The sequence below is a fragment of the Lolium rigidum genome, chromosome 4, assembly GCF_022539505.1.
Source record: "Lolium rigidum isolate FL_2022 chromosome 4, APGP_CSIRO_Lrig_0.1, whole genome shotgun sequence".
Classification (NCBI taxonomy): Eukaryota; Viridiplantae; Streptophyta; class Magnoliopsida; order Poales; family Poaceae; genus Lolium; species Lolium rigidum.
The window spans coordinates 35,209,544-35,227,691 of record NC_061511.1 but is presented as its reverse complement, the minus strand read 5'-3'; the positions used below and the strand labels follow the sequence as shown (position 1 = coordinate 35,227,691).

At 42.4% G+C, this 18,148-nt stretch overlaps 1 protein-coding gene across 1 annotated transcript; it reads right to left on the bottom strand.

Annotated features, from left to right (window-relative positions):
• Positions 1-649: 649 nt before the first annotated feature.
• Positions 650-3,495, bottom strand: LOC124646879 (F-box protein At4g09920-like). The gene is made up of 3 exons (XM_047186922.1): positions 2,539-3,495; positions 2,318-2,452; positions 650-2,180 (listed from the first exon to the last, which is right to left on the bottom strand). The coding sequence occupies exons 1-3, from the start codon at positions 3,493-3,495 to the stop codon at positions 1,848-1,850; spliced, it is 1,425 nt and encodes a 474-aa protein (XP_047042878.1). The 3' UTR covers positions 650-1,847.
• Between the last annotated feature and the right edge of the window lie 14,653 nt (positions 3,496-18,148).

Below are 18,148 nucleotides of genomic sequence, written 5' to 3'. Positions count from 1 at the left end.
AGACTAGTAACATAACATATGTTACTAGTCTAAGTTACTCTCCACTATGAGCAGCCTTAAAGATAGTTAGTTTAGTTCTGAGATTTTTTGTTTCTGCTGAAGGATTTCTAGTGCTTTACTTTAAAATTATTTATTAATTGCCTTATGTGATGCCAAACGAAATTGAGATATATGGAACAACTAGTGAGCAGAGCGAGATGCTAAGTCCTCTGAAAAGCCACAAGTTTCAGTGAGACACCTATGAACAGCACTATATCTGCATAAGCGTTCCGCTCACTTCAAGTCAGTTATGCAAGCCAATGTAGCTGAATCTCATGAAATAGAAAGCAAATGAGACGCATATAAACATCTTGCCAGGTGATAGCATCGACAGAATAATCATAACTGTTGTGTGTACATAACTGCATGTGAAGCTGAAATGGGCACTACAATTAGTTGAAACAACTTGGATAGGATCATTACTGCCGAGGTATCAAGTATCAACTACTATCGTACGAAAAGCACATACGTATCATAAACACAAACACAGAGCTTGGAAACAAGCTACCAATATACTCATGGGTATGATACAAGTTCTTGCCAGCTCAATTCAGGAAATGGTTCTGTTAACCAATAGAAAGCCATCATTCTCAGACGTAAACATCAGGTGTGGTATTAGAGTCATCTAATTGTGCAACTGACTGATGGGAATTTCTCCTAGATATCGATCTTTAGCATGATGGGTGCACAACCTAGTTCTTGACTTCTTGTCCTATTTAGATTCCCATGAACTGATGATGAGAGACCTTTCCTGCATCCTGGAGACCACTGCTTCTTCTTCCCAGTAATACTGAAGAAACACAAAAAGTTTAGAGCTAAAATTGGCAGCCAATGACATAGCAGCTGAAATTCTGAGTAGCGACACTAACTCATGAGAGTGTGCATCAATCCGAAGAAACACAAAATGTTTGCAGTGAAAATTATCAAAGATTAATTGCAAGATATGTCACTTCTATGATCGTCAAAAGCATGTTGATTTGCATGATTCAAAGAGTCCTAATTCTTGAAATCGACACTTACCCGCTGAATAATGTTTGATAAATTGAAATGAAAATTGCAGAGGTAAAGGACTAGAGTATCATGCAACTAAACTTGGTCTAGTTCCAGCATATGTTGGCCTCCTGTTAGGAAGAGAAGAAGATCTGCATAATACGAACAAACCCTGACAGTTGGCAGTAAACCAATGCACTTTCTAAATGTATTAGGGAAATGTATATTTACTGTACTATACAAAGGGAGTTCACACTGTAATTACAGTTTATTCAAGTTTGACGTTCATGTAAGATGGGAAAAGGACAAAAAATATGATATGTGATCATCACTAACATGACATATACTATAAAAGAAATAATGCAAATACGTATATTAACAGTATCAGGTCAACTTTCCATACAAATGAAAAAATAGCACTTAAACGTCGCATACTTTTGTGTAAAAAGAGATACTGATTTTTCAACACAAGCATAAATTGCTGACTGAAACAAAGCAACTTTCAACACAGTCCTCTTAGACAAGAGACGGTGTGGTAGGAGTTTAGTGCTCAGCTTACTATTTCCCAGTTACAACTCTTGGCAGTAAACTATTTTTCATGACATACCCTGTTGGACATTACAAAGGAACATTAGCCTGGAAGTGGAGCAGCCATATCCAATTCAAGGATTAGGACAAAGACAGGGCACAATATTCAAGCATCAACCATGTCTACCGAACAAGAAAAGGGTAATAATTTCCGATCTAGACCAGACAACTAACATGCCATTAGTACGATTCTTCTGAAAGAGCATCTACCTCATTTAAACAAGATCAGCTTAAGGGATCTGCAATTCGTGGGCATCCAAGGAGTTATCACCACTATGTATGAATTCCAATTGTGCATCTGGAGAAGCCATATTTCCCACTTCTAGCAGCTTGTATTGATCAGCCATACATTCCTTGCCGATCTTCTCACTGACTCCAAACTTGATTTGCTTTAGCACTTTCGCGTTCAATATAAAGAACTTGGCAAAGTGAACAGCTTGCTCATCCCCCTCATAAACATCGAACACCAATTCTTTTAGATGAGTCTCGAGGCATTCGACTGGATCTAGTCGGTTGTACTGATGCGCATTTTTCTTCATAGGTATATTTAAGAATTCCATACACTGGAAAAAATAAAGAAGAGACATATGTTAAAGTAATTCCTACCTGGACAAGATCAAATTTAAACAAATAACTTGTTTGCATGAGGATCAAACGATCAAGTAAAAACTGGAAACCGGAAAGCAAAGATGATACTCACCATGACATACAGCTTTTCCAAGCACGGGAAGCACCTTAAGACATCTATTACAGCATCCAAATCAGGGGAAGAAAACTCGAGAGCCAAAATCTTCACGCTGCTTAGCGTGTTATTGAAGCTTGCTGGGGTTAAACTCTGGAGAAAACAATGGACATATAAAAATATTATGCATGTAACAATGCTGCATGACAGAATCAATAGCAAGAGGTTGCTGCTGCTACCTTTAAGACTAGGTTTGCAATCTCAATTTCCGAGATGCGGCCTGACAAACGGCCCAATATTTGCAGTTTAGGTGCTCTGATCACCCGGATAGTATCACCGCCTTCGCCTGGTTGAGGTAGTATCAGCCTTTCAAGGCAAGGGGCATCTTCGATGATCAGTTCTCCTTGGATTGAAAAACATTTGCAGAGGCCCAGGCTCCTAAGAGTTGGTGAGCTAATGCGGAAGCAACCCACATCCCCAGTGCTCTGTAGATACAGTGACTCCAAGACAGGGCAAGAAGAGAGCACCCCATGGAAGACATCTTCGGAGATGGAAACGCAGCGTAGGTAGAGCTCCTTGAGCAAGGGAAAACTCAGCGAAGGAGGTATCTCCTTGGGGAAATCACAGAAGCTGATTCCGACCAGAACAACGGTCGATGCGCAGAGAAGCACCGATGGTGGCAGTGGGAAACGCTTCTGAGCCGCATAGTCCAAGAGTTCGAAGCTGATGTGGAGCACCTGAAGGTTGGCGAGAGCCCTGGAACGGAACCAGCTCTCGACCTGAGCGGCATCCTCGGCGTACCTCTTCTTGGCTTTGTGGAGACGGATGAAAGGGAAGCGGAAGCGGAGGGCGGGGCCATGGTGGTCGGAGAGAATCTTGGAGACGAGGGGTAAGCGCTTGAACTTGCTGGCGCAGAGGTAGTAGTCGGCGACGAGGTTAAGGGGCGCTGAGCGCCAGAGGGGCCGCCACCGGCGGGCGACGGCCTGCGTGCGGGCGCCGTCCTTGGTGGGGAGGAGCGAAATGATGGTGCCGAGTATGGCATCGGGAAGGTTGCTGATGAGATCGGGTGCCCGCTTCCGTGGCCTGCCTCCGCCCGCTCCACCGGACGCGCGCCTCTTGGGTGCGGGGGGCGCTGCCCCAGCCGCCTTCCTCCTGGTACTGGTAGTCGCCGCCGTCGCCGGCTTCTTCTGCTTCATATCCGGCAATCGGCGGCCGGAGAGACGGGGATTTGAGCGGGGAGCGGCGGATTTAGGCGCGGTGATGCGGCTGCTGGGGAATGGAACGGGGAGGCGGTAAGCTGAGACGACGGAGAGCTATGTAGCGCCGCCGCGCCGCGACATCGGAAATGAGGAGCGGCCGGCGACGGCAGCAGCCTACAGGTGGTCTGCTCCCCGCTGCTGGGCCGCGCTGTGTGGCTGGGCTGGAATAGGATGCTTCCTGGGCCCGGTTGTTTTCTTGGTCTGAATTGGCGTTCAAAGTTGATGGAAATCGAACCAGATTTGGCCGAGTTTGAATTATGTTGAAATTCGACCCCAATTTAGGGAAAATCCTATTTGACGCTCTTTGCATCCGTTAGCGCGCCGACGCCCGCGTGAGGAACGGCCTGGGCCTCGACCTTTTTCAGGTGGACAGAAATCAGGAGACTGGGGAATGACAACGACCGACATCATCAAAGACAATGATGACATTTCAGATGTACGGCCTCTTTTAGTTTAGGTAGTTCCTAAAATGAGGAAATATAAAAAAAATGATTGTGGTGCATCTTAAGTACTACATGATTGAAATATGTTTGTTTACACAAGAAAATTTAGGACTCTTTCCAAGAGACTAGATCAGATGGTAATCTAACTCAGGTGTAATTGACTACTAATGAAAGGTTATATTATCCGCACTAATATGGATCAATGAACCACACATAGAAAAAGTTCATATGAATTATAATCTTCCAAAGTTCTATGCAAATATTTTTAATCAAAGGGTCCCCTAAATTCAACATGAAGTTCTAGACATAAATAAAAAACTAATCCATGTGTTAATTGGTTAATAGTTAATCAAACTAGACGCTAGATTTGGCATGTTGTCACTACATGCCTACATATCTGAAAACACTACACGGATGTCGTCTAGAAGGTGACTATGCGGTTTAAAACTTTTACGAATATGGCTTAACAAATGCGGAATAAAACTAGCGTTTAATTTGGCAAGCACATACCTATATAACTAGGGTTCACCTATGTGCACCAACAACATATGATAAGCAAGAGAAGCAACTATGTGATAATTAGATATAACTTCAAGCACGAAGGTTATCACAAAGTAAAGTGCATAAGTAAAGAGTTCGAGTATAGAAATAACTGATGTGACGCGGAGACAACGATGTATCCCGAAGTTCACATTCTTGCGAGTGCTACTCTCCGTTGGAGCGGTGTGGAGGACAAAGCACTCCAAACGCCATAAATGCCTCGTCGTATTCTCCTTGACCCTTCCCACCGAAAAGGGAAGTCCTCAATCCACTATGGAACCTTGAGGGTGGTCACTGAACCTGCACAAAGCTTGGGAAATCTCCACAACTTAATTGGAGACTCCTAAGAAATTCACCACAAAGGCTTCACAAAACTTGAGAAATCTCTACAACTTAATTGGAGGCCACAAGAATACCACAAAGACCACTAAGCCATCTAGGAATCACCGTGGAGAACTCAAACCGATGCACCAAATGCAATGACAAGAACACCACCAAGATGCTCAACTCATTCTCTCTCAAATTCCAACAAAGCTACAAAAGCTATTGGGGGGATAGGAGATGAAGCACAAATGGGAGATTGCCAAATTCTCCAAGATCTAGATCCCAAAGATTTACTCACAAAGAGATGATTTGGTTTGGTCAAAGTGTGGATCTAGATCTCCTCTCTCTTTTGCTCAAATATGAGCAAGAATCATGGGGGGGATTAGATAGAGAGGGAGCTTCTCAAAGTCAACAATAGAGTAGAGAGAGAGAGAGGGAGAAGCAACCAGCCCAAGGAAAAAGAAGGGGGTCTTAAATACCCCTTCGCAATAAAATATTACCGTTGGGGCCTCCCAGACTGGACTATCCGCCCCAGGCCATATTATCCGGGGGCCCGAGTTGAAATATCCGACCAATAATTCGGGGGTATACTAGGACCATTTCGTTTAGGTCCTTAGCCATTTTTCGGGGGGGCGGATATTTCCAAATAATCCGGCCCGGATAAACCGATTCAGATTATCTGCCCCCAACTTGAGCTGGATAATTTGATATAACTTCAAGCACGAAGGTTATCACAAAGTAAAGTGCATGAGTAAAGAGTTCGGGTATGGAAATAACTGAGGTGACGCGGAGACAACGATGTATCCCGAAGTTCACATTCTTACGAGTGCTACTCTCCGTTGGAGCGGTGTGGATGACAAAGCACTCCAAACGCCATAAATGCCTCATCGTATTCTCCTTGACCCTTCCCACCGAAAAGGGAAGTCCTCAATCCACTATGGAACCTTGAGGGTGGTCACTGAACCTGCACAAAGCTTGGGAAATCTCCACAACTTAATTGGAGACTCCCAAGAAATTCACCACAAAGGCTTCACAAAACTTGAGGAATCTCTACAACTTAATTGGAGGTCCCAAGAATACCACAAAGACCACTAAGCCATCTAGGAATCACTGTGGAGAACTCAAACCGATGCACTAAATGCAATGGCAAGAACACCACCTCAACTCATTCTCTCTCAAATTCCAACAAAGCTACAAAAGCTATTGGGGGAATAGGAGATGAAGCACAAATGGGAGATTGCCAAATTCTCCAAGATCTAGATCCCAAAGATTTACTCACAAAAAGATGATTTGGATTGGTCAAAGTGTGGATCTAGATCTCCTCTCTCTTTTGCTCAAATATGAGCAAGAATCATGGGGGATTAGAGAGAGAGAGGGAGCTTCTCAAAGTCAACAATAGAGTAGGGAGAGAGAGAGAGGGAGAAGCAACCAGCCCAAGGAAAAAGAAGGGGGTCTTAAATATTCCTTCCCAATAAAATATTACCGTTGGGGCCTCCCGTAGCTGGACTATCCGCCCCGGACCGGATTATCCGGGCCCCGAGTTGAAATATCCGACCAATAATTCGGGGGTATACTAGGACCATTTCGTTTAGGTCCTTAGCCATTTTTCCGGGCCGGATATTTCCAAATAATCCGGCCTCGGATAAACCGGTTCAGATTATCTGCCCCCAACTTGAGCTGGATAATCCGCCCCCTAAAAACTAGGAGGGACAACAAAACGAGAACGAACATAACTTAAGCATCCGGACTCCAATTTTGATGATCTTGGGCTCGTTTTGAAGCTAGTAACAAGCTCTACAATATCATGCAGGGAACCATCATAGTCCAGCAAGGGAGGATAGAAACAAATGATGAGAGGTTTAACCTATCTAAAAAAGATAAACCGGTAAAACCTTCAACCTTGAAAATGTAACAAGTTTTTCATGCAAAATCCGTTCTCGATGAACTAGAGCTTGTCATGGAGATTAACACAAGATCTAAGTCATATCATGGATAAGAATCAAATAATAACCAAAAAAGATGATGCAACGATGTAAGGGTTGGAGCTCTCTCCGAAGGATACGATCGAGTTACTCTAGACTCTCTACTTCTCTAGAGTCTAGATCAAAAGAATAAAAGAAAAAAATAAATTGTTTTTCACCTAATTTTAAATGATTTTTACTATGTGCAATTTTGTAGTTACCTAGAAGAACTAGAAGGATGCCCCATTATGGCCGGATTCTCTTTAGAAAATTTATTTTATAAATAAAATAAAATGGTATAAGACACATGAAGAAAGTTTGTCTAACATGAATATGCACGATTGAATTGGTGGCAATAGTTGAGATGATAAATTTGATTGATGTGAAATGATTGTCTATTTTAAAATTAAAGGTCATCAAGGTTCATTAATATACTTGATTGGTTTTCTTTGCAAACTAATAAAAATCATATATAAGATGAAATTAACAAGCCATAAATGTGGATAGAGCATGAAGGGATGAACTATCACAACATCACTTAGAAGAGTATTGTTTGGACAATTTTGAGAACTCATAGACCACTTTGTTGTTTTACAAATTAAGACTCGTGGACCTAACAAACCGGGAAATACATCTACTTGTATTCATATCTCTCCCCCCTCGTCCCTAAAAAAAAGAAAAGAAAAACAATGACCCGCCTTTCATGACCCTAACGCTATTCTATCCCGTGCCCCCTCATCTCACTCAGGCGCCGACGGTCAAGCTAGCGTGCGATGATGACAAGCAAGCGGATCCGGTCGAACAAGTAGGTGACGACGGGGGACTAGAACCAACACCGGTGGCAAGGAAGAAGATAGCAACGACAACGTCGAGCAGTGAACAAGGAAGAAGGAGCCTCTCCTGTAAGTATTCCTGCAAGGTGAGATGAGATTGTGTGCTATTTTTGCATCAGTACGTTGACTCCATCCATTTGAAGTCTAGTATATTCACCTCAGTCTCTGTAAATTTTTATAGACGCTATAAGAAGCAGTAAGAGCATCTCCACCGCCCCCCTCCAAATATTCGCCGGCAGAGGCGTCGGCACTTCCGTATGGGGGGCGCCGGCACTGCATCCTATATTTGGGGGTGCTGTTCCCACCCGGCGCCTTCAAACCAATGGTCCCGATAGATGATTTGAATTAAAATCTCAAATAAAAGCATAAAAATTCGAATAAAGAGAAGAAACACTCCACAAACTAATACATAATTGGAAACATGTTTACACGAAGACATAATTTGGAACATGGTTTTCACAAACTAATACATAGTTTGAACCATGGTTGACACAAATATAAAACATTGCAAAATAATGAAACCTAATTAGTGTTGGCATCGCAGGTTTCGTGTGTTCGCTGCCAAGCTTGTGACGGTACGTCGGTACCCTTGTTGGTTCTTTCGAGGAAGAATAACCAGAAACCTCTTGACCTATTTTCGCTGCGAAGAAACAATACTCAGTTGTCGTCCTCCTCGGCGTTGTCGCCGTGGTAGTTGTCAACACCCGGATTTTTAAGTCCAGATGCCTATTATGCCATACATCGCAATCCCAGGAATATTGTTGTTGCGAGACATAATAGTTGAATATCATAGAGTCATCATTTATTACAACACATAATCATCTTACAAAGGTAGATCACATGATCCAATATTACAATAGTAGTTGATCTATTGATCAACGAACATCACAAATAGCGGAAGCGAAGTAGTAGTGGCTATCTAATCCACGAGGCCAACGCTTGACGTCGGGAGTAGTCCTAGTTGTCGTAGACGTCCCGCTGTCCATCTTCCTCGTACTCGTTGTTCACCTTCAAAGTCCGGCCATTTGAATAGCCAGGGACAAAGCCATGAGTACTTTTAAAGTACTCGCAAACTAATACTAATGTAAGCACCATCAATTATAGTAAGGGGATACTAAGCTCTAGGTTTATTTGCATAAAGCCAATTTTATTTCATAAACATTTAGTAGAGATGCTTGAATCACTAGACTAACTCAAGTGGGAACATTAGGGTCATTCCCACAACTCTGTTGTGATTCAATTCAAAGTCACCATTCACCTTTTAAATTCAAGTCCCAAGTCATATGTCACATTTTTGAAAAATGGTCTGATGACGGAACAGTATGGCCTTTCCAACCGTCCATAACCGTGGACACGGCTATTCGAATAGTTCTACACTCTGCAGAGGTCGTACACTTGTGCCACAATATTTGCAATAATCCGTCGGGGTTAAGCGGCCCTGATTTACCATACTCCGTATGCGGACTACCAACCATAACCTTTCACTTACATACTCTAGTACAGGCACCTCTCCCCATGAGCTTGGCCTCCCGGTGAAAACCGCGATCAACCCGGGAACCGCACAGGGCTTGGGCCGGACATTCACCTCATTCATGTCATATCACATCATTTCTTTTGTTGTAGAGGCAGCCTTCAGCCTAACCCCGATGACGCTTGTTTAGAGGGAACCCATACTAAAGCACATAAATTTCTAGTTAAGCCCTTACCCATATTGGGTATTGTGGGGGTACTTTCAAATTGGAATGGTATCGCATTCGAACCCAACCATCATTTTTTGTAAAATTCACCAAGTCATTCACCAGTCATATTCACCTTCAAAATCTTTCAATAGAATGAAGCATCATTCCAAGGTTTTCAAAGTCATTTTATTTCACAAGTTCCCAACTAGAGTAGTCACTTTTGATTTAGCACTAGCATCTATGTATGAGGGGTGCTAAGTACTTTGTTTTGCTTCTAGGCTAACCTTGATACTCTTGTACTAATCCAGTACTAACCAAGTGAATCATAATTCAAAAAGTACTTTGATAAAACAAAAGTAAATAAAACTTGTAAAGTAAAACTGGGAAATAGGATCATAAGCACAAAGTAAATGGGGTAATGTCTTGCTCATGGTGAGCTTGGCACTTTGCAAGAGTATTATCTTGCCTTGATTGGTGTATTGATCAAAGTTTTCTGGCTCTTCCTCCTGGTAGAATACCTCCTCCTCTTGATAGTCTCCGGTACTAGCGTCTAAAAACGAATACGAGGATACAATCACCAAACAATACTTAAGTACTCTTAATTAGCCTTAATGGCTCACTCAAATGATCTAGCATCACTACTTAACATTTATTCTCAAATTATGCTAGGGTTTCTTTATTTCATATTAGGAAAATAATTTCCTCTCATTGAAAATTGGAAGTAGGGTTTATCTTTGGTTTGGAGAAATAATTTCCTCTCATTGAATTCTTCTTAAGATTTAATTCTCTTATGGATAATATATGACCTAGGTTGACCAAAGTCAACCTCTTCATACTTATCATTTGAGAAAAATGATTTAAATGAGGTTCCATACCTCATGCAATTTAATACTAGCATGATAGTGATTTAATGCCACCAAATAACTCAATATGAGATTATTAGACCATGGTCACTACCTCATGTTGAATTACTTGAGAACAAGATTTAAATGAGAGGAATACCTCTCATATGATTTGACACATAGTTGTAACTAATTTAGTAAAAACTATTATTGAGGTGATGCCATATTCTCAAATAACCAGGGATGATCCCATGTTGACCAAGGTCAACACTTCTCACTTAGTATTTGAGAAAAGTGGTTTAAATGAGATTCATCATCTCATGTGATTTTAAATAACTAGTGTAATTTAAATACTATGTTGATTTAAAATCTACAAGTGAGCAAGTAGGAGCCTAAGCATTTAAAGGTCAACACATTACTTCATATCACTTGTGAGAATGAGTTAAATGAGGTGCTACACCTCATTGGTTTAAATTCTAAAATTTGGATATAGTTTAAATGGACTAGTATTGACTACATAGCCAATATTTTGATTCTAGCCCATGATCATGTACAGAACCCATATCATATTTCTACATATTAAATTAGAGTTTGTTAAATGTGAATTATGAGAGGTGGAATCACCTCAAAATTCAAAAGGGTTGATTTTTAATAATTATTCTAAGTCAGAAAAGTCTATGTCTTGTTTATTTTGCTATTTAAATTCTACAGAAGCTATGAGGTTAATTCCAGTGGGGTTGGCTAGATAAATTCATAAGCTTTCTGGAACAATTTGATTCACTAAATTTGGATTTGTAGATTTTGAACTATTCAATTTCTAGCACAGACCAGAATTGAATAACCGCTGAAATGAATTAAAACAAGGTTCAAAGTGTTGGGCTGCGCGGGAAAACTAATGGGCCGCAAGGTTTGAATGGGGAAAACAGGCCCAGTAATGGTTTGGTGCTTGGTGGGCTGTCAGGGGTGGGGCCTACATGTCAGCGACTGTTTAACTTACCGAAACGGTACGCGCTGACGACCGTCGGATCAGAACGAGATCGGACGACCGGGGTTCGTCTTCTTCTCCGGCGAGAGGAGGGCGTGCTGGCGACGGAGGGAGGGGGTCGGGAGCGCTGTAGGTCGCCGGCGGTCGAGGGAGGGTGTCGAGGCGTCGTTGGCGAGGGTGAATAGGCGCCTGGCACAGTGGCGGAGCTCGGGGTGGCGTGGATCAACGGCTTCGATCTGCGGCGGATTCCGGCGATTGACGTCTCAATTGGAGAGTTCTACTGCGCAATGTGGATGAGAGAGGAGTTGAGGAGGCTCAGAAGGAAGAGTTGAGCGCGTTTGGTGTGGAGGGAGAAGGCTGAGGGGGTCTCTATTTATAGTTGCGCGAGAGCTGTGAGAGGCCGTGGAGGGTCACCGGCGTCCATGGCGCTCCAGGGCGCGAAGGGGCACGGTAGGGGGCGCAGGGCGTAGGCGACGTCTAGGAGAGGCTACCGCGCGTGAAGGGCAGCAGAGGGGAGGACGATGGCAGGCTGGCGACGTTCGAGTGTCCTCAGTACGGGTGCGGCGCGAGCGTTGATGATGGCGACGGTGTCCGGCGAGCGCGAGCTAGTGAGCATGTCCGGTAGGTAGCCGGTAGTGTGGTGATGGCGCGTGCAAGAGGGCAAAGCGAGGGGAGGACGAGGCTAAACGGGCGACGAGGTGCACTGGCGGGTCCAGGGCGTCGTCTGGGCGCGCTCACCGCGTGCGTGGCACGTTTCTGGGCGTGTCTGGGCGTGCGCGTGCTGGCCAGTAGCGTGCGTTGGAGTGGCTGGGGCGTGTACCCTCGTAGTCCTTGAGTGTTGTAGATGCTCCAGGACAAGGTTTTGGAGAGAGGGGAGGGCCAGAGAGAGGGATGCCAAAGGTGGCCGGCATGGTGCATGGTGTGAACTTTTCTCTTATTTTCTCCACTTGAAATGGTGGTGCAAGGACATGGCAATGATGCAGGGGTTGCAGAGGGGTGTGATGATCACCAAAAGAAAGTGGTTTAGGCTTTGGACCAGAGGATAATAGGGTGTATCACAATTTCCAGATTGTGCACACAAGGTGCTCGACACAATGGCCGCATGAAGATTTTTGTGGAATTTTGGATTTCTTTTTGGTGGAGCTCAATGATGTAATTAATGGGAAAGATTGGTGGTGGTGGTGCTCATTTTAGTCAAGGTTTGTGAGATTTCAAATTTGGGGTTGATCTTCACATAGTTTCAAAGTCTCTACTTGTCAAAATCATACTAGTCAACCTGGTCAACATTAGCATGTGTGGTCAACATGAATGTTGTTCACTTTTACTTGGTCTTGGATCACATGGCATTAGTTGACTAAGTTTAGTTTAAGAAATGAGAAATACAGAGGGGTAAAGTGGGGAACATTTTATAAAATGGCAATATGACCATTATCACATGTAAGTTGAATTTGAGATTTCCTTGTGTTTGATTCTTGATCCAATGATGCATTTGTGTTAGTTTATCATATTTAAGTATTACACAAGCAATAGATCAAGTAATGGTGGCCTTTGGTGAAGATTTGCAATATGGCATAATGTGTATGTGAGTGAATTTTGGGAATTTTCTCCCTATTTGATTTCCCTCCAATTGATTTGACTTTTATTGACTCTAAAGTGGTTCTTATTAGTTTAGAAACATTTTAAGAGCACTGAACCCAATTCAAAAGGTCTTGTTCAAAGATTTGCAAATTTGGCCTTAATACATAGAAGATGAGGTGTCAAATTTTACTAAACTTGTAAATGGTTGATCTTGCTTCACTTGAACATGGGCTAGGGTCCATTTAGTGTTATATTAGGTTTAGAGATGGTTTCATACCATTTGGTCAAGGTTTAAAGTCATAGGTCAAGATTTAGTGAATTGGCTATGTGCCACATAGGCTTCTATGCATATGTTGCATTTTATTTTTAATTTGACTTGGTTTGACCCAATTGGTGTTGTTGAGTGTTGAAATGGTATATGGAGGTGATCAAACCATTCACAACAAGTTCTAGGGTCAATTTTCTTAAATTCACAAATTTGCTATTTTGCTCTCATATGCCTCTATGGCATTTTTAGTTTCTTTTTATTTTCTTTGGAAACCACTTGGATTTGGTTTGATAAGTACTAGGTAAGGTGTGTGAAGGTTTTCCAAATCTCTAAGCAAAGTAGAAAAGCTTAGGGTAAGGTTTTATAAATATATCCATAGGCACATATGCCTCTTTCTTATTTAGTTTCCTTTTATTTTATTTTAATTAGGATGGTGAAAAGAGGGGTGAGGTTTAGGGTTTAAGATCACTTCAAATACTAATAACAAGCAATCATAGCAATAACACAAGAATTAAGCAAGATCACTATGTATCATACTCTATTTAATAAAAGTTTTTGTTGGTTCCAAAATTTGGAACTAGTGAAATTCATTTGTTTTATTTTGAAATTCTTGGGATGTTACAAACCCTTTCCCTTAAACAAATCTCGTCCCGAGATTTTAAGAAAAGTTAGGTTCCTAAGAAAGATTGAGTATTTTATTAACAGGAGGACATACTTGGCATGTTCTGGGGTGCTTCCTGAGCTTCAGTGGCAGTCATGTGGTAGAGACTGCCGTTGTTGTTGTTCTGGTTCCTTCTACCTGCGAAGCGACGCTGTTGCTGAGCAGGTGCTGTGGTATTGACGGCAATCCTGGCAAGCTTCTTGGGGCACTCATTGGAGAAGTGACCCACAACTCCACATTCATAGCAGTTGACGGTGGACTTGTCTTTGGGAATGATGGGGGTAGCATTGCTTCCAGTTATTGGGGCAGTATTGGTGTTGGTGTTGTTCCCATTGTTGCTGTTGTTGTTGTTGTTGTTGTTGTTGTTGTGGCTGTTATTGTTGTTGTTGCCTCCGGGCTTCGGGGGTCCTCCGTTGTTGTTGGCGTAGTTGGGGCGATAAGTCTGAGCAGAGGGCTTGTTGTATCTTGGGGTGAATCCTCCAGAGGAGTTATTGCGGTACTTCTGGGTATGGTGGGGTCCATTCTGGTTCATCATTCTGCGCTTGCGGTTCTCATTGGCCTGATGCAGCTTTCCTTCCATCTGTATGGCTGAATCTACGAGGGCTTCTAAGTCAGCGAACGGAATGTTCACTAACACAGTTTGCATCTCGTCGTGGAGTCCGTTCAGGAATCTTTCCTTTCTCTTCTCATTTGTGTCGGTCTCATCCGGGGCGTACCTTGACAGAGTGAGAAACTTGTCGCGGTATTCCACCACGGACATCCTTCCTTGTTTGAGTTCACGGAACTCGTCTCTCATCTTCTTGATCAGTCCTTGGGGCACATGATACTTGCTAAATTTCAGCTTGAAGTCTTCCCAGGTCATCATTTGTCCCGCATTCATTGCACGGGCACTTGTCCACCGAGGCTCGGCGGGTCCCGACGGGTAGTGGGTGGCGAACGAGTACTTTTCTCGCGGCTTCAACTCCCGCAACTTCAAGGTTGTTCTCCATGGTCCGGAGCCAGTCATCAGCATCAAGGGGATCTTCAGTCTTGTTGAATACCGGAGGGTTGGTGTGCTGAAAGTTCTTCAGTTTTGACCCAGGGTGGTCGTGGTTTCCGTGGCCTTGATTGTTCTGAGCTATCTGTTGCAGTGCAGCTATGTTGGCTTGGCGTTCAGCTCTTTCGGCTTCTCGGTCTGCCATCATTGTCTGCAGCAGTTGCATCATGGCGTCCTGGGTGGCGTTGCGGGTTGGTGGGGCCATCTGAACATTGAGGTAGGTGATAAGATAAGAGGGAAATTTCTAGGGTTTGTTTTTGTTAAAATTTTAAAAAGTTCATAAATTGAAAACTTGAGTAGTGTTGCGGGGGTAAAAACCAACAACACTTTTTCATTCATACCAAACATCACATATTACAAAGCTAACACACCGTTGGTTTGAAGAACCATTCATCGCTCTACGATACAAGGGGATCCTGATACAACTCACACATACGAAAGTGCTTTAAATGATACTACTCTTCAGGGGGGGATACTTCGTTTTCACGGGTGATGTGCTTGGCGAGAGGCGAGGGCGTTGTCCAAATCCCTGCGGGTTGTGTACATCTTGAAGTCCTGGTGTGCTACATAGGGGTTCATCTCCACACGTGGGGGTATGGTCATCGGTCTTCCGGTGGGGTCATGTCTTGGGTAGTAGATGAAGCGGGTATTCTAGAGCTGGTTGATATTCTGTCCGCACAGACGAGCAGTGGCTTCTTGCATAGCTCTGACTAGTCCTTCCTTCCAAGTGTTTCCCGTTACAGAAAACCAGATGGTTTCCCATACCGGGGCTCCAAGCTTTCTTCGTAGATCAGTAGAAACGTCCCACCGAGGTGGTTCTCCTAACTGAGTTTTGAGGGGTATTCCGAAGAATTCGGGATACGGGTGGCCTAGGTATTCCACTAGTTGCTTCAAATCTTTTTCGAATGTTAGGTCTCCTCCGCGACCAAGCTGATAGAACTCCCATTGGTACTCCATCTGTGAGCAATGAGGATGAGTAAGTTAATGAAGTGATCAAGTGTGCAAAATTTTATGTACAATTATAAAGAAAGGTAGAGCATGGATTTATTCTTTTGAAAAGATCTTAAGATAAGGGTGAGAATAAGTTTTCAGAAATATTCACTTTCTTTGTTTTGGGAACTAAGTTTTTAGGACGTCCATTCTAACTAGGGTCTCCTAAGGTCAAACAATGGCTCTGATACCAACTTGTCAATACCCGGATTTTTAAGTCCAGATGCCTATTATGCCATACATCGCAATCCCAGGAATATTGTTGTTGCGAGACATAATAGTTGAATATCATAGAGTCATCATTTATTACAACACATAATCGTCTTACAAAGGTAGATCACATGATCCAATATTACAATAGTAGTTGATCTATTGATCAACGAACATCACAAATAGCGGAAACGAAGTAGTAGTGGCTATCTAATCCACAGGCCAACGCTTGACGTCAGGAGTAGTCCTAGTTGTCGTAGACGTCCTGCTGTCCATCTTCCTCGTACTGCTGTTCACCTTCAAAGTCTGGCCATTTGAATAGCCAGGGACAAAGCCATGAGTACTTTTAAAGTACTCGCAAACTAATACTAATGTAAGCACCATCAATTATAGTAAGGGGATACTAAGCTCTAGGTTTATTTGCATAAAGCCAATTTTATTTCGTAAACATTTAGTAGAGATGCTTGAATCACTAGACTAACTCAAGTGGGAACATTAGGGTCATTCCCACAACTCGTTGTGATTCAATTCAAAGTCACCATTCACCTTTTAAATTCAAGTCCCAAGTCATATGTCACATTTTTGAAAAATGGTCTGATGACGGAACAGTATGGCCTTTCCAACCGTCCATAACCGTGGACACGGCTATTCGAATAGTTCTACACTCTGCAGAGGTCGTACACTTGTGCCACAATATTTGCAATAATCCATCAGGGTTAACCGGCCCCGATTTACCATACTCCGTATGCGGACTACCAACCATAACCTTTCACTTACATACTCTAGTACGAGCACCTCTCCCCATGAGCTTGGCCTCCCGGTGAAAACCGCAGTCAACCCGGGAACTGCACAGGGCTTGGGCCGGACATTCACCTCATTCACGTCATATCACATCATTTCTTTTGTTGTAGAGGCAGCCTTCAGCCTAACCCCGATGACGCTCGTTTAGAGGGAACCCATACTAAAGCACATAAATTTCTAGTTAAGCCCTTACCCATATTGGGTATTGTGGGGGTACTTTCAAATTGGAATGGTATCGCATTCGAACCCAACCATCAGTTTTTGTAAAATTCACCAAGTCATTCACCGACCATATTCACCTTCAAAATCTTTCAATAGAATGAAGCATCATTCCAAGGTTTTCAAAGTCATTTTATTTCACAAGTTCCCAACTAGAGTAGTCACTTTTGATTTAGCACTAGCATCTATGTATGAGGGGTGCTAAGTACTTTGTTTTGCTTCTAGGCTAACCTTGATACTCTTGTACTAATCCAGTACTAACCAAGTGAATCATAATTCAAAAAGTACTTTGATAAAACAAAAGTAAATAAAGCTTGTAAAGTAAAACTGGGAAATAGGATCATAAGCACAAAGTAAATGGGGTAATGTCTTGCTCATGGTGAGCTTGGCACTTTGCAAGAGTATTATCTTGCCTTGATTGGTGTATTGATCAAAGTTTTCTGGCTCTTCCTCCTGGTAGAATACCTCCTCCTCTTGATAGTCTCCGGTACTAGCGTCTAAAAACGAATACGAGGATACAATCACCAAACAATACTTAAGTACTCTTAATTAGCCTTAATGGCTCACTCAAATGATCTAGCATCACTACTTAACATTTATTCTCAAATTATGCTAGGGTTTCTTTATTTCATATTAGGAAAATAATTTCCTCTCATTGAAAATTGGAAGTAGGGTTTATCTTTGGTTTGGAGAAATAATTTCCTCTCATTGAATTCTTCTTAAGATTTAATTTCTCTTATGGATAATATATGACCTAGGTTGACCAAAGTCAACCTCTTCATACTTATCATTTGAGAAAAATGATTTAAATGAGGTTCCATACCTCATGCAATTTAATACTAGCATGATAGTGATTTAATGCCACCAAATAACTCAATATGAGATTATTAGACCATGGTCACTACCTCATGTTGAATTACTTGAGAACAAGATTTAAATGAGAGGAATACCTCTCATATGATTTGACACATAGTTGTAACTAATTTAGTAAAAACTATTATTGAGGTGATGCCATATTCTCAAATAACCAGGGATGATCCCATGTTGACCAAGGTCAACACTTCTCACTTAGTATTTGAGAAAAGTGGTTTAAATGAGATTCATCATCTCATGTGATTTTAAATAACTAGTGTAATTTAAATACTATGTTGATTTAAAATCTACAAGTGAGCAAGTAGGAGCCTAAGCATTTAAAGGTCAACACATTACTTCATATCACT